This window comes from Muscardinus avellanarius (genome assembly GCF_963383645.1).
Source record: "Muscardinus avellanarius genome assembly, chromosome: 12".
NCBI lineage: Eukaryota > Metazoa > Chordata > Mammalia > Rodentia > Gliridae > Muscardinus > Muscardinus avellanarius.
The window spans coordinates 12232949-12250294 of NC_137798.1; the positions used below are offsets into that span (position 1 = coordinate 12232949).

Below are 17346 nucleotides of genomic sequence, written 5' to 3' on the forward strand. Positions count from 1 at the left end.
GGGGCATTCTACCTCCGAGCTACACCCCCAGTTTATTTTGAAACAGGGTCTATGCCGGGCGTGGTGGCGCATGCTTGTAATCCCCGCGCTTGGGAGGCAGAGACAGGAGGATCGCGCAGGTTCGAAGCCAGCCGCGCTGGCGTAAGAGACCCTGTTTCAAAAATATAAAATAGGTCTGGGAGTGTAGCCCGGAGGAAGAAGGGCTTCCAGGAAACCCAGTACTACCAAAAAAAAAAAAAAAAAAAAAAAAAAAGAAACAGGGTCTCACTGAGTTGCAGAGGGCCTCACTAAGTAGCTGAGGCTGTCGCAAACCGCGATCCTCCTGGCTCAGCCTCCCGAATGCTGGGATTACAAGCGTGCGCCACCACGCCCGGCTTCTCTGAAATATTTTAAGTCTGTCACATCATACAGTTTTGAAAATAGCATATTTTCAGATTTTACTTGCTCCCATAGGTGCAATTCAGTAAATTATGGGTCACCTGCAAGCATTTACGATCTGGATGTCAAAGAGCCCTTTGGGTGGGTTTGTGAGTCAAAGCGCTTTCCACCCAGCAATCATCCCGACGCATTCCCACGATGACTATTTCTCGCTTCCCTGGGTTTTCATTATCTCACCCAAACACAGTACGCCCAGCAGGATCTTCTTGAACAAGCCGGCATGTCTTTTGCAGAAACTTCTTGCCTTGTCGAAAGGCTGGAGATTCCTCCTGATGGGAACCCAAAAGTTAAGATATAAGAATCATTTGATCCCATTTGTACCGATTTCTCAGAATTCAGAGGACCTGACCCAAGTTCAGAATTTGCTCTTAGTCGATGAAGAAGATGATTTAGCTAAAGGGAAGTGAGTGTCCCAGCCGTTCCCAGAAAGCCAGCTCAAACCTTGCCAGTATAAAGGTCAGAGGACCCTTCTCAGCCTGGACTAGCAATGTCCTTGATCATTTCAGGAGTGAACATTGAGAAATTCGGGGCCCTTCTCTTTCCTGTTCTTAAGTATTTCTCAGCTTCCAGGTTCTGAAGAGAATCTGCTCTTCTGAGAGGCAATTTGGCCATCCCTCCCTAAAACCACACAAATCAGAACTTTGAAGAGTCAGTCGGGCTAGGCACAGCAGCGCATGCTATAACCCTGCTACTTGGGAGCCTGAGATAGAAGAACCACAGGTTTAAGGCCAGCCTCAGCAACTCAGTGAGATCCTGTTTCAAAATAAAAGTAGGAGCTGGGCCTGGCGTAGTGGCGCAAGCTTGTAATCCCAGCATTCCAGAGGCAGAGACAGGAGGATCGTGGTTTGCAGACAACCTCTGCTACTTGGTGAGGCCCTTTGCAACTCAGTGAGACCCTGTTTCAAAAGTAAAAAGACTAAAAACTAGGGCTAGGCATGTAGCTTGGAGGTATAATGCCCTGGATTCCAACCCCAGTACCACACACACACACACACACACAAAAAAAGTAGGAGCCAGGCATGGTAGCACATTCCTGCAATCCTAGAACTCGGGAGGCTCACAGGTTCAAAGCCAGCCTCAGCAACTTTGTGAGGCCCTCAGCAACTTAGTAAGAGCCTGTTTCAAAATAAAAAAATAAAAAAGGGCTGGGGGCATAGCTCAGAGGTAGAGTGGCCCTTGATTCAATTCCTAGAACTGCAAAAAGAAGGGCTGTAATCTCAACACCACTAAGGCAATACACAATAAACCCAAAGCCAACATCATGTAAATGGGGAAAACGCAAGAATTCCCTCTAGAATCAGGAATGAGACAAGGATACACACTATCCTGCTCCTTTTCAATGTAGGCCTCGAGACTCTTGCCACGACAATAAGACAAGAGAAGGAAATCAAAGGGACTCAAATAGGAAAAGAGGAGAGAAGATGATATTTGTTTGCAGATGACATGATCCCATGCCTAGAAGACCCAAAGAAACTTCACTGAAAGACTGCTGGGGCTGATTAACCAATTCAGCAAAGTAACAAGATACAAAATCCACCTAAAGAAATCAGTAGCTTTTCTATTTGCCAACCATGAGTCCACGGAGAAAGAAATACAGAGAACAATTCCATTCATAATGACCTCAAAACCAATAAAATACCTAGGAATAAACCTAACCAAAGAGGTCAAAGACCTCTACAATGAAAATTATAAAACACTAAAAGAAAGAAACTGAAGACCTTGGAAGATGCAAAGATCTCCCTGCCTTTGGCTAGACGGAATAGATATCATCAAAATGGTCATTCTAAGCCGGGCGTGGTGGCGCTCGCTTGTAATCCCAGCATTCGGGAGGCTGAGACAGGAGGATCGCGGTTTGAAGACAGCCTTAGCTACTTAGTGAGGCCCTCTGCAACTCACTGAGACCCTGTTTCAAAATAAAGAATAAAAAATAGGGCTGAGGTTGTAGCTTGGAGGTAGAATGCCCCTGGGTTCCAGCCCCAGAACACACACACACACACACACACACACACACACACACACGTCATTCTACCCAAAGTGATCTACATCAGTATAATCCCTATCAAAATACCAATGTCATTCTTCCTAGACCTAAAAAAAAAAGTCACAAATTTCATATTTATGAACAAAGGAACATAAGACCTAGAGTAGCCAAAGCAATTCTCAGCAATAAGGACCATGCAAGAGGCATCACAATCCCTGGCTTCAAATCATACCACAGAGATATAGTAATTAAATCAGCCTGGCATTGACACAAAAACAAGCACACAGACCAATGGAAGAGAATAAAGATACGCAAACAAATCCACACACTTAGAGTCAATTGATCTTTGGCAAATGGGCCAAATACATATGCTGGAGAAAAGACAGCCTTTTCAACAGATGGTGCTGGGGAACACTGGCTCTCCATTTGCAAAATGGAAAAAGTAGGCAAAGTGGCAGGGAGCGAACATGGCTTCAGGGTGCGCCGTATCTCAGGCCAGCAGCAAGCCTGTCTGACCCGATCCACAGAATGTGGAATCCCTCCCAACTAGGGGTGACAGAGCTATGGGAACAGCCCGGGTCTGGGGTGCTATCCTTCGGAAAGTCTAGGGCAACCTTCAGTGAGTCCAGCTCCGGTAATGTCGACGGTGCGCCCTGGGTAGGTCTTAGCTGCTCTATCCTGAGGTAAAATCTAAAAGACAGGAGATGAGTCAGCCCAGAACCAAGTGGTAGTATGAACAAATAATGACCTCCAGGCAGAAGTGACCAGAGGTTTTTCAAGAGGGCGAAGGTTTTATTTTGATGATGGCATAAAAGAAAATTGGTCATTGGATAGTATACTAGGTACTATTTTACCAGAGTCAAAGTTAACTCTAAGCTAGTTTGAACTAGAGGAAAGCTGTATAGGAACTAGAGAACAATTATCGAAAGTGTCTAAGGGAGAATGACATCTGAGTCTTGGAAACAGAAGGATACCGTGCTGGGCATGGTGGCACAGGCCCGCAATGCCAGTGCCTGGCAGACTGAGACAAGAAGATCACAGGTTCAAGACCAGCCTCAGTAGTCTAGCCAAGACCCTATTTCAAAATAAAAAATAAGCTGGGCTTGATGGAACTTGCTTCTAATCCCAGTACTTGGGAGGCTGAGACAGGAGGATTGCAGGTTCACAGCCAGCCTCAGCAATTCAGTGAGGCTATTGGCAACTGAGTGAAACCCTGTTTCAAAATTTTAAAAAAGCCAGGTGTGGTGGTGCACGCTTGTAATCCTCGCGCTTGGGAGGTGGAGACAGGAGGATCGCGCAGGTTCAAAGCCAGCCGCGCTGGCGTAAGACACCCTGTTTCAAAAATATAAAATAGGTCTGGGAGTGTAGCCCGGAGGTAGAAGGGCTTCCAGGAACCCCAGTACCACCAAAAACAAACAAACAAACAAATAAATAATAGCCTGGTGTGGTGGTGCACGCTTGTAATCCCCGCGCTTGGGAGGCGGAGACAGGAGGATCATGCAGGTTCGTAGCCAGCCTCTCTGGCTTAAGAGACCCTGTTTCCAAATAAAAATATAAAAATAGGTCTGGGAGTATAGCCTGGAGGTATAAGGGTTTCCAGGAACCCCAATACCACCACACACACACACACAAAAAAAAAAAAAAACACCCCACACACAAAAAAAATAAAGAATGAAAGCCAGGCGTGGTGGCACAGACTTATAATCCCCATGCTTGGGAGGCAGAGACAGGAAGATCACACAGGTTTGAAACCAGCCTCTCTGGCTTAAGAGACCCTGTTTCCAAATAAAATATAAAATAGGTCTGGGAGTATAGCCCGGAGGTAGAAAGCCTCTGGGTTCCACCCCCAGTATCACAAAATAAATGAATAAATAAATAAATAAATAAATAATAATAGGGCTGGGGGGTGTGGCTCGGAGGTAGAATGCCCCTGGTTTCCATCCCCAGTACCGCAAAAATAAATAAATAAATAAATAGCCGGGCATGGTGGCGCACACTTGTAATCCCAGCATTCAGGAGGCTGAGACCAGAGGATCGCGGTTCGCAGACAGCCTCAGCTACTGAGCTAGGCCCTTCGCAATTCAGTGAGACCCAGTTTCAACATAAAAACAAGAATAATTAAAAAAAAAAAAAAAGGGCTGAGGATGTAGCCTGGGGGTAGAATGCCCCTGGGTATCATCCTCAGTACTGTAAAATAAATAAATAAATAAATAAATAAATAAATAAATAAATAAATATAAAAGTTCCTTTGGGTACCCATTTCAGAGATGTAAATAATAGATACTGACAGTAGGGAAAATGTTACTGGGCCTTCTTCTGACCCTGGCAGCTATAGACGGCCTGTTCCAAAGCCATCCCCAGTACTGCAAAAATAAATAAATACATAAATAAATAAATGGAGCTGACATTTTCCGCCTTTGTCTTCCCTCTTTCCTTCGCCTCCTGTAAACAAGTAACATTGTCTGTTTATTGATGGACGCAGTCATCTGTGGCACCTGTGGTTCTGGATAAGAACAAGGAAGGCTCAAACATGACCTGTGCCCCTTCTGATAAGACGCCAGCATGACCCCAGAAGACTTGAGTCTTAAAAAGGGCGTGGTGGTGCACCCATTGGAGGCTGAGACAGGAGGATTGCAGTTTGCAGCCAGCCTTATCTGCTAAGTAAGGCCCTTTGCAACTCAGTGAGCCCTTGTTTCAAAATTAAGAATAAAAAATAGGGCTGCGGGTGTAGCTAGGAGGTAGAATGCCCCTGGGCTAAATCCCCAGTACCACACACAGTAAACTGAGGACAATTCATTCAGTAGTGTTGCTGCAAAGCATAACAAAGAGACTGGAAATTAGGAGTTATATGTAAGGAACTGTTTGCCTTGGACTTTCACTAGCGCCTAGGGCCCTGAGGAAGGGAATTGTAAGAGTTAATGTTGGAAAATGAAATTGGCTACGAATCCTAGTTGGGGGCAGAGGCCAGGGGAGACTTGAAAGGCAGGCTGTGGGGTAGGGCTTGTTCAAAGATCAGTGGGCGCCACAGAGGCCTGATAGGGAGTTCTGCTTTTAGGCTGGCGGGAGGTGGAGGGAATTGGAAGCTGCTTAGCCACCTACGGAAAGAGAAGATGAATTTCAAAAGAAGAATCTACCAGAGTTGATAAAGAAAAGTGGAGCACATACTGAAACACGGAGAGGAAGCCAAATGGGGAAAAATCATGTGGCTGTACTAAAATTTAAGGAAATGTGAATCGCAATTTTAGGGCATGAATTTATATTCTATATAGCTTGTTAACATTTTTTTCTTTTCTTTTCTTTTCTTTTTTTGTGCAACTGGAGATTGAGCCCAGAGGCATTCGACCTCCGAGCTACACCCCCTGTCCTATTTTTTATTCTTTATTTCGAAACAGGGTCTCACTGAGTTGCAGAGGGCCTCACTAAGTATCTGAGGCTGTCCGTGAACCGCGATCCTCCTGTCTCAGCCGCCCGAATGCTGGGATGACAAGCGTGCGCCACCACGCCCGGCTCTAGCTAGTTAACATTTTTATATGAGAATATGTAAAGTTGATGAGATATGACAGGAACAAGAAATAAATATACATGAAACAATTTAAGGTGTCAAGCACAACCTAGCAAAATAAAACAATCCTTTCATCTAAACCCTAATATTATTAGCCTTTCTCTTCCTCCCCATCTCTAAACCTAAGTATCCCAAAAAAGCTTTTTTTCTTTTTAATGATGAATAAGTTAATCTCAAAGCCTCAATATTTGTAATTTAAAGAAAAGTATTAAATTAGTATCCCCTGCTGTGAACATTAAATTAGCTCTAGAAGGCACTCTGCGCAGTAGTGGGTACTCGAACACTGATAGCCTTAATGCGATCCTTGTTGCTGGTATCGTTGCGTTCAGCCTAGCCAACGCTGATGAACTGGTTTATGGCACAGACTGATGTCATAATTAATTACATAAAATACAGCTGGCCGTGGTGGCGCACCTTATAATCCCAGCAATCGGGAGGCAGAGACTGAAGGATCACGGTTTGCGGACAGCCTCAGCTACTTAGAGAGGCCCTTTGCAACTCAGCGAGACCCTGTTTCAGAAATAAAAAGATTAAAAAAAAAATAGGGCTGGGGGTATAGGTCGGAGGTAGAATGTCCCTGGTACTGCAAAATAAATTACATAAAATATGTTTATGTGCAAGTGGTAATGTGAGATGGTTGAGGTCTTATTTCCACTATAAGACAAGCTCTCTGAAAACGAGGTAGCTTTATTTTACTTTATTGGTACTGGGGATTGAACCCAGGGGCATTCTACCTCCATCTACACCCCAGCAACCCTTTATATAATTTTTGTTGTTGTTGTTGTTTTGAAACAAAACAGAAAAAGGCCAGCTGAGACTGGCCTTGAGACTGTGATCCTCCTGTCTCGGCCTCCCAAGCACTGGGATTGCAGGGGTGTACCAGGAGGCCGGGCTTGATGACTCCTTTCCTAGCCCATCCGAGGCCCCTAGGTCCTAACTGAAGTGAATTCTAGAACTCCTGTACCTTGGGTGAGGGGGAGACTTCACGCCATCCCTGAGGCTGCGTCTGTGCCCTTCGGTCTTCGTGGTTCCCTCCTGGTTTCCTCCTGTTTCCTGCGAGCACAGGTAGACCTGGGTGAGTCACAGAGGTGACGGAGACCTTGCAGGAGGTCCCGCCGCAGCCCAGCACGGAGCAGTGAGACAGTCATTACCTGCAGCTCCAGCCCAGGGTTCTCCACGCCGGTCTCCAGTACGTACGGAGCGACGGACTCTCGTCCACCTGCTTTCTCCATCTGCTGTCCTCCTCGGCTGAAAAACAAACTCAAGGCCACATCTAAAAGATTCGTCAAGCCGGGTATGGTGGCGCACGCTTGTAATCCCAGCATTTGGGAGGCTGAGACAGGAAGATCTGGGTTCGTGGACAGCCTCAGCTACTTAGTGAGGCCCTTTGCAACTCAGTGAGACCCTGTTTCCAAATAAAGAATATAAAATAGGGCAGGGTGTGTAGCTCAGAGGTAGAATGCCCCTGGGTTCCATCCCCAGACCCACAACAAAAAAAAAAATTTTGTCATTCTGTCATGGAGGGCTGGGGGGAGTCTTTAATAAAGCCAGTTACTCACAGCACACACAAAACTAAAATCCGTTAGAGAGTTAACTGATTTCTTTTAAAGAATAAAAATCAGGAAGATTAGGTGTAGATTATTTACTATTATTATTATTATTATTTTATACTGGGGATGGAACCCAGGGGTATTCTACCTCCAAGCTACACGCCCAGCCCTATATTTTATTCTTTTTTTTTTTTTTTTTTTTTTTGCCATACTGGGGATGGAACCCAGGGGCCACCCAGGGAAGCTTGGCTAAAAAAGACCCTGTTTAATCCCTCAAAGAAAGGGTCCTATGGTGACTGCTCCTTTTTACCTAGGAGAGGCCCCTCTGAACTGTGTGAATAAGGAGACAGGAATAGGAAATCTTAGGAAACCCCAGATCCCAAATGCTGCTGGAAACACTGAGATAGCCAGGCCTTCAAGTTAGGGAGTATGATGTAGATATGAATAGTTTTTGGGATATCAGAGAGAGCTCCTGGTCAATTGAAGGAAGCCAGCATTTGGAATAACTGGCATAGCCGGGCAGGGTTCGCGGCCAGCCTCAGCTACTTAGTGAGGTCCTGTTTCAAAATAAAGAAGAAAAAATAGGGCTGAGGAGGTAGAAAGCCCCTGGGTTCCATCCCAGTACTGAAAAAAAAAAAAAAGGATAATTGGCAGTGTGTGTGTGTGTGTGTGTGTGTGTGTGTGTGTGTGTGTGTGTAACCCAGGGACATTCCACCTCTGAGCTACAGCCCTTTTTTTTTTTTTTTTTTTTTTTTTGGTGGTACTGGGGGTGGAACCCAGGGGCTTTCTACCTCCGGCTATACTCCCAGACCTATTTTATATTTTATTTGGAAACAGGGTCTCACTAAGTTGCCGAGAGCCTCACTAAGTAGCTGAGGCTGGCTTCGAACCCATATGATCCTCCTGTCTCAGCCTCCCAAGCGCGGGGATTACAAGCGTGCGCCACCACGCCCGGCTCCTTTTTTTATTTTTTGTTTTGAAACAAGATCTCACTAGGGCTGGGAGGATAAAGCACTTTCGTTAACATCACAGACACTGAGAGGATGCCAGTGTCCGGCTCAGTTCCCTGCACAGGGAGGAAGGGGCGGGGAGGGGGGGTGCTGGAGAGAGCTCACCGAGCGCTGCGTGCACGTCACTATCAGTGCGAACGACATTATGATGTGAGACTATAATGCACAAATAAAAGTATTAAAAACAAAAAACGGGGTCTTGCTAGGTTGCTGAGAATCTTGTTAAATTGCCGAGGCTGGTCTCAAACCTGCAATCCTCCTGTCTCAGCCTCCCGAGTACCGAGATTACAGGTGTGCGCCACCAAACCTGGCTTCGCTCCGTAGGAATGTTGGTGACCCCAATTAAGGAAAAATTTTAAATGAAAGAATCAAGAAACTTAAGCAAGTATGTTGAAATAGAATAGAGAAATAAAAGTACTAGGGAGAAGCCGGGCGTGGTGGCGCACGCTTATAATCCCAGTACTTGGGAGGCTGAGACAGAAGGATCACGTAGGTTCGAAGCCAGCCTCAGCAGCTTAGTGAGGCTCTCAGCAACTTAGTGAGACCCTGTTTCCAAATAAAATAGATATTAAAAAAAGTAGGTCTGGGAGTGTAGACCAGAGGTAGGAAGCCCCTGAATTTCATCCCCAGTACAAAAAAAAAAAAAAAACAACCCAAAAAAAACCCCTAATAGGTAGAAAGAAAACAGAGCTAACTGAATGCTGTATGTGTGCACATATGCCTTTACCATCTTGTACTCCATTAAGATGTATGACTACGGCCGGGGCTGGGGCTGGGGGCGCACACTTGTAATCCCAGCATTTGGGAGGCTGAGAACGGAGGCTGGAGCAGACAGCCTCAGCTATTTAGTGAGGCTCTCCAAAACGTAGTAAGACTCTGTTTCAAAATAAAGAATAAAAAATAGGGCAGGGGGTGTAGCTCGGAAGTCAAATGCCCCTGGGTTCCATCCCCAGACCCGCAAAAAAAAAAAAAGAAAGAAAAAGAAAAGAAAGTATGACCACAATGCACCAATAAAAAAAGAAAAAGAAGAAAAGAAAGACTGTAGCTTTAAATCTAAAAGCTCCACGATAATCCTTATCTTCTTTACCCTAGGGAGTCCAATTTTCCTTAAACAAACATCCCCCAACAGCCTTCACCTTTAACCCTAAAAGGCCTATCTCCCCACCAAAAGTTTCTAAGATGTTTGGTAAACAAAAGATCCCTAAGGAAGGTCTGACTCTGAGTCAGAACCCGGCACCACCATCCTGATGTGGAACCTGAGGATTCGGAGGAAAACTAGACCTCCCTCCCTCCCGGCTGTGCATCCATCCCACCCACCCGCAAGGTCTTCTCTTACAGGAGAAGAACTGTGAGGCGCCCCAAAGCTTACCTCACTCTTTTTTTTTTATTTTTATCAGTACTGGGGATGGAACCCAGGGCCATTCAACCTCCGAGCTACACCCCCCAGTCCTAGTTTTTATTCTTTATTTTGAAACAGGGTCTCACTGAGTTGCTGAGGGCCTCACTAAGTAGCTGAGGCTGGCCGCGAACCGCGATCCTCCTGTCTCAGCCTCCCGAATGCTGGGATGACAAGCGTCCGGCTCTCTCCCTCACTCTGTCAGCCTTTATTCTCCCTTGAAGTATATCTCCCACTTTCCTAAATAAACCTCCGTCTTTGTCTCAGTCCGCTGAAATTCTTTTCAGCCACTGAAGCCAAGGACCCCGCAGGCCCCAGTGTGAGTCCCCTCCCCAAGCCTGGGAACGCTGAACCTCGGAATAAGCAGACCTCAGAAGTGAAAAGCCACAGTTACAACAGAAATCTCATTGTCATATGTTTCCTTACTTCAGGGAAAATTTTCTTCCTCTCAGCATTGCTTCTTAAAATGTGATCTCTTGAAGCATTTTCCATCTGATTTCATTAAACATAGATGGCTTTTATTATGTAAATTATGGCCTTTCCGGACAGGCACAGAGCTACCTGAATCGTGTCTAAAAGTGATCCGTTAAGAAATTTAGCAAGCCGAGCTCCTGGCCTCCCCCCAGCACCCCCGCTTACCCCCACCTGTAGGATTCTGGCGGCTCCTCGGGGATGATTAAAAGGACGCTTCAGCTGTAAGCTCCCGCCATTGGTTGGCGTTAGGTCTTCGCCCTCTTCCAGGGTGCCGGCCCCAGCTCTTTGCAGAGGAGGAGCGTGACTGAGGTTAAATATTTATAGGCTTTAAAAGACTATTTTACAGGCCTAGGACTCCTGAGGAACTTCGAATCGGCACATCTGGGGAAGCATTTCCCAGGCTCTAGGCTCGGTGGGATTCCGGATCTGTGATCTCAGAATTTGGGAGGCTGAGACAGGAGGACTGCAGGTTTGAGGCCAGTCTTGGAAACATAATGAGACCCTGTCTCAAAATAAAAAGTAAAAAGGCCAATAAAAGCATGTTTTTTATTTGTTTTGTTTTTTTGTTTTTTGTTTTTTGTTTTTAGGGTATGGGGATGGAACCGAGGGGTATTCAACCTCCGAGCTACACCCCCGCCCTATTTTTTTTTTTATTATTCTTTATTTTGAAACAGAGTCTCACTAAGTTGTGGAGGGCCTCACTAAGTAGCTGAGGCTGTCCTGGTACTGCGATCCTCCTGACTCAGCCTCCCTAATGCTGGGATTACAAGCGTGCGCCACTACGCCTGGCAAAAAAAGCATATTTTTAAAAAAATAAAAAATATGCCGGGCGTGGTGGCGCACGCTTGTAATCCCTGCGCTTGGGAGGCTGAGACAGGAGGATGGCACGGGTTCGAAGCCAGCCTCAGCTACTTAGTGAGGCTCTCAGCAACTTCTTGAGACCCTGTTTCCAAATAAAATATAAAAAAGGTCTGGGAGTATAGCCCGGAGGTAGAAAGCCTCTGGGTTCCACCCCCAGTACCACCAAAAAAAAAAAAAAAATTAAAAAATGCAAAAAGGACTGAGAGTGTAACTCTGAGGTAGGATGCCCCTGGTTCAATGCTTAATTCAAGAGAAAAGAAGAAATAAAAGGAGAGAGAGAGAGAGAGAGAGAGAGAGAGAGAGAGAGAGAGAGAGAGAGAGAAGAGAGAACGAAGGAAGGGAGGGAGGAAAAAAAGTATGACAACACTTTGTGCTGGAAAGACACTTCCTCAAAAACAGTCCAAAGCAGGACTGTACCTGATCCGGTGCCAAACTGCTGCAAGAAATTCTTTTATTAACCCATTCAGTGAATACTTATGAAGTACCCACCGTTACCTGGGCAACCGTTTTGGAAGCCGAGAATGAACAAGACAATGTCTCTGTCACCGAGGAACTTAGAATCCATGCAGGAAGGACAGATGCGTCAAGGAAAGCTTCACAGAGCTGGTAACACTTGCTCTGAGCCTGGAGTCTCGGGAGGTCAGCGAGGGAGGGCTCAGGTCTGTGGCCCCAGCATCCAGAGGGGCGGGGATGGGAGGATGACTGGAGCCCAAGAGCTTATGACCAGCCTGGGCAACATAACAAGACCCATATATATATATATATATATATATATTTTTATTATTTTTCTTAAAATGCGGCTGAGAGCCGGGTGTGGTGACACACACTTGTAATCCCAGCATTTGGGAGGCTGAGACAGGAGGATCATGGTTCACGGCCAGCCTCAGCTACTTAGTGAGGAGACCCTGTTTCAAAATAAAGAATAAAAAATAGGACTGGTTTGGGGGGGTAGTATAGCTCGGAGGTAGAATGCCCCTGGCTTGGTTCAATCCCTCGTACCGCAAAACAAAACAAAACGAAAATTCAAGACCTCATCAACAGAGCATTAAGCCAAGCACAGCCCTTCTAAGAGGCCGTGTATGACAGCCAGGTCATACGGCCTGGACGTGGTTCCTGACCCTTCTCACCTCCAGGGCAGTTCCAGGCTCTTCTGTGGTGACCTCAGCCATCTGTGACACAGAAAGCCTTGTCAGCATCCCCAGGAACACACAAGCCAACCAGCCAAAAGGCTGGCCACCCGCAACTCAGTGGAGCGGCTCCGGGCTCTACCACGGGTCAGGAGTACCAAGACAGAAGGAATCATGGTCTATCCCAAAGGACAGGAGCTAGGGGTCTCTGGACACCAGAACTTTCCTGCCATCTCTGAAGTCTCTCTACGTGGGAGAGACCCGTTCTGAAACGCTAAATCTGGCTCTGGCAGTGGGAATGCCGTGCTAATGATGCCACTTGGCAGTCTTTGGATAAGAAGAAAGAAAGAAAGAAATTTTCTTTAAAACGGAAGAACTGTATTGAGCGGGAAGAGAATTAGCCAACTAGAGAGTCCAACTTTCTTATCAAAGGCCAAACTACAGTTAAGCAGCTGTATTATCCTGGATTAGCTTGTTATCAGCTAGGAAAGAGAACAGATTTGAAAACCATCCTATTTCCCAAAGGATGATTCAGAAAATCAGGGCACCGGGGAGGACTCTGGAGGCCCAGCCTGTCCCTTCCTCCTTCCACTCTCCAGCAACACACCGAACAAGGAAGCTTTCTGATCTGGCGCCAGCTGGTCTCATAAAATAGCTGTAATCTGCAGGTATGGACCTTCCTGCTGACACCACTGGCTAGAAGTAATGTGCAGTCAATATTTTCTAAACAAGAACTTACTGTTGCCAGGCGTGGTGGCGCACACTTGTCATACCAGCATTTGAAAGGCTGAGACCGGAGGATCGCGGTTTACGGGCAGCCTCAGCTACTTAGTGAGGCCCTTTGCAACTCAGTGAGACCCTGTTTCCAAATAAAGAATAAATAGGGCTGGGGGTGTAGCTCGGAGGTAGAATGCCCCTGGGTTCCATCCCCAGTACCAAAAAATAAAAAAATAGAGCCAGACATGGTGGCCCACACTTGTATTCCCATCACCTGGGAGGCTGAGACAAGAGGATCTCACAGGTTTGAAACCAGCCTCAGCTACCTAGTGAGGCTCTCAGCAACTTAGTGAGACCCTGTTTCCAAATAAAGTATAAAATAGGTCTGGGAGTATAGCCCGGAGGTAGAAAAGCCCCTGGTTCCACCCCCAGTACCACAAAAAAAAAAAAAAAAAAAAAAAAAGAACAATTTAAAAATAGGGCTGGGGGTATAGCTCAGAAGTAGGATGCCTCTGGGTTCCATCCCCAGCACCACACACACAAACAAAGTAAAATAGTAGGTTTAAAGGGGTGGTAGTGACAGGTGTTTTCTAAGGACCCCATTATTTTATAATTTTTATATAATTTATTATCACTGCATAGGGTATGAGTGTGTGTGTGTGCATATTCCTGGGATTGAACTCAGGGTCATTCAACCTCCAGCCATATTTTATTTTTACCTTGAAACAGGGCCTCACTAAGTCACCACAGGCTGGCCTCAAACTTGTGGTCCTCCTGTCTCAGCCTCCTGAACGCTGGGACTACAAGCGTGCGCCACCACGCCCAGCTTCTATCTCCTTTCCTGCATGTACCTCCTTCTCTCTCCCCTCTCAGTCCCTTACGTTTCCTCCTCTCTGTTTCTCATCTCTCCTTCTTTGGAGCTGTGCTAGAAAGAACTGGAGGAAAAAGACCTCCTCCGGCATGCCTGTGGGCCACCTGAGTTCTTGCAGAGCTGAGCTGGTGACCTTGGCAGAGAGCGCTGAGGGCGATGCCATGTGGGGAGGGCGGACCCACCTTTGTGATGGGAACTGAGGCTTCTGGTAAGTCACTGGGTCACGCGAGGAGCTGGAGGAGCACCAGGCCGGTCTCTAGAAGCTCTCAACAACCTCTCTTAATCACAGTCTTACTGGGCTGCTGATTAGGGTCTTGACTCCCTAGTTGCTGGGATTTTCAAAGCCTGACGTCTAGAATTCCTTATTGATTTCTAGTTGGCTAATTATTTTCATGGCTAAATTGTGAGGGGGACAAAGTCTAAGAAGATTGGTTTTGATTTTCCACTCCGAATCTTCCCCCGAAGTGCTCTGACTGTATTCCATCAACGAAAGTCTACCCTAGGTCAGAAAATCAATGATAAGGAAGTCATCCTTAGTCAAATAATAACTATTTGTTATTTAGCATTTCGGGACTTAATTCCTCTTAGGGTTGTTTTATTTACTTATCTATTTATTTACTATTAAGGCAGGAATGAAAAGACTTGGAGTCCAAGTTCTCTGAGAAACGTCTACCATATTGAACCTCGATTGCGCTTCTGCAAAATAGAGGTGATTGAGCCGGGCGTGATGGCGCTCGCTTGTCATCCCAGCATTCGGGAGGCTGAGACTGGAGGATCACGCTTCGTGGACAGCCTCGGCTACTTAGTGAGGCCCTTTGCAACTCAGTGGGACCCTGTTTCAGCCTTTGGTTTTGTTTTTAACAGAGCTTGGTTATTCTCAAAAGGCCAGGCCCATATCTTTAAATCATAATGGGCTGGCTTCATATCAGAAATTCTGAGGAGATTAAACCCAAGAGAACTTCACCCATTGTCAGAGTCAGGTTTACTGTTTGCCTTTTGTTAAAGAGCCCTGCACCTGGGTTCATGTCTCCACTCCCTGGGATTCTAATCTAAAAGGAATTCCCACCTTTTGTTACCCTAAAGCTTCAAAGAAGGAGCCCACCATTCCATGTGCCCCTGACCACCCTCTTTAGTGGGTCTTGTAAAAAAAGGATAAATCTGAGAGGCTCTTTGGGTGGTTTTTTGTTTGTTTGTTTGTTTATTTATTTGTAGGTCTAGGGATGGAACCCAGGGGCGTTCTACCTCCAAGCTACACGCCCAGCCCTATTTTTTGTTCTTTATTTTTGAAACAGGGCCTCACTGAGTAGCTGAGGCCATCCGTGAACCATGATCCTCCCGTGTCAGCCTCCCAAATGCTGGGATTACAAGCGTGCGCCACCACGCCCATCTTGGGCAGCGCTTCGCCACATCCTGGCTACTCTCACGCTCTCTTAAATGGCCCGCCTTTCCCTCTGAATGTGTTTCTTTGCTTTTCTTGAATTAAACCTCTGCCTTTGTCTCTGATTGGCCGGTGTTGAAATTCTTTTCACTAAGGAAGCCAAGAACCCACAGAAATTATCATGCTGGCCCATGACGTCACCATGAGGGAGGTCGTCTTGAAGGATCTCCATTAAAGTGATCATATTGCTTTGGGATGGAGGGTAATATTTAACATCCTTTAAGAGGTTAGCAAGTTAGCTTTTTCCTTCTGAGTGGAACTGACTAAAGAGATATATTTAATAGGAAAAAGAAAGTTCAGGAGCTCACTTGTAATCCCAATACTTGGGAGGATTCCATGTTTGCAACCAGCCTCAGCAATTTATCAAGGCCCTCTGCAACTTAGTGAGACCCTGTTTGAAAATTAAAAAATTATATATCATTAAAAAAAAAGCTCCACTAATTCCAGCATTCGGGAGGCTGAGACAAGGAGGATCACAGTTCTCGGACAGCCTCAGCTACTTAGTGAGGCCCTTTGCAACTCAATGAGACCCTGTTTCCAAATAAAGAATAAAAAAATAGGGCTGGGGGTGTAGCTCAGAGGTAGAATGCCCCTGGGTTCCATTCCCAGCACCAAAAAAAAAAAAGTTTCAGGGGTGTGGAGGGGCCTTTAGGGACCAGAGCTGGTCTCTACAAGTATACTGTGAAGCTGAAATCAGCAGACCAAATTTGCTGACCTGATGGTTTTTCGAGCATCTCCCATAGAAAATGACAATACAGTACTTGATGCTGGCGCAGCATAAACCTTAGCAAAGGTTAATATGCAATTATATAACACATTTAAGATAAAACCTTCAATGATTAACAGATTATATTTCAAATTTAAGAACAGAGCCCCAGGGTTTCAAGACCTGATCAGATAAGTTAAACATGTGTAGGGTGGGGCCAGGGTGGGGAGAGTTAGCTATGGAGGCTGAGCGGAAAGAAGCCTGTTGGACCTGGCTGGACGGGTGCAGACCATATCCAGAAACGGAGGCTGCAGGCTCTACTGATTGACAATTGTATGTTTAGCAGCACCTGAGGCTTTTCTCGCTGGTATACATAGCAAACTGGGAATGGAGATTAGAAAGAGACCATTGAGATTGGAAGGGTGGTCCTTTGAAACCTCTCCGAAGCATTACCAGACTTGCATTCTGTGTACTATCTAATCTTTTTTTTTTTTTTTTTTTGGCAGTACTGGGGATTAAACTCAGGGCATTCTACCTCTTAGCTACACTCCCAGCCCTATTTTTTATTCTTTATTTTGAAACAGAGTCTCACTAAGTTGCAGAGGGCCCCCCTAAGTCGCCGAGATCTTCCCGTATCAGCCTCCCAAGTGCTGGGATTACGAGCGTGCGCCACCACGCCCAGCTTGTGTACTAACTAATTGAAACTCATTGAAATGCTGGCCTTTTGAAACTGTTCCAGTTATGTTCTGTGGAATAACTGGATGGCTCTGTGTCTTTGTCTAGTGGCTGAACCTTTAACCTTGATGGTTTCAGGAAAACAAGCTCTTAGATAACTTGGCACAGACTCAACAACTTATTTTTTAGAGCATTTTTTCCCTATGGGTTTTTTATTTTATTTTATTTATTTTATTTTATTGGTGCATGTCATCTCACAGCATGCTGTGGATCATGTTGGCAGTGGCATTTCCCTCCCTCCCGATCCTGAGTGTCCAGGTTAACAATATTATATTCATATCACATAGTCGCATGTAATTCAATTTCCATTAATGAACCTCAGCCTTCTTCCTCCCCTACCTTTCTTTTTTAGCTTTGCTGAGGTTTCCCCGCCATTATCTGGGGTCCCTCTGGTATCCCTAATGCTCCCCAGCTTGAGCATATTAGAGAAAACACATGTCCCGTCTCTTTCTGTGCTCGGCTGATGTCACTTAACATAAT

The 17346-nt window shown here is 45.8% G+C and overlaps 1 protein-coding gene across 1 annotated transcript in view; it reads right to left on the reverse strand.

The window, feature by feature from the left end:
- SLC28A2 (solute carrier family 28 member 2) overlaps positions 1-17081 on the reverse strand; it is a gene marked incomplete at both ends in the record, with an annotated part of 31634 nt that extends 14553 nt beyond the window's left edge. The window contains 4 exons of the mRNA XM_080707025.1: positions 616-707; positions 6946-7034; positions 7133-7229; positions 17065-17081. Coding sequence (XP_080563151.1) covers positions 616-707; positions 6946-7034; positions 7133-7229; positions 17065-17081 — 295 coding nt within the window. The remainder of the gene's footprint in view (positions 1-615; positions 708-6945; positions 7035-7132; positions 7230-17064) is intronic.
- Positions 17082-17346: the final 265 nt, after the last annotated feature.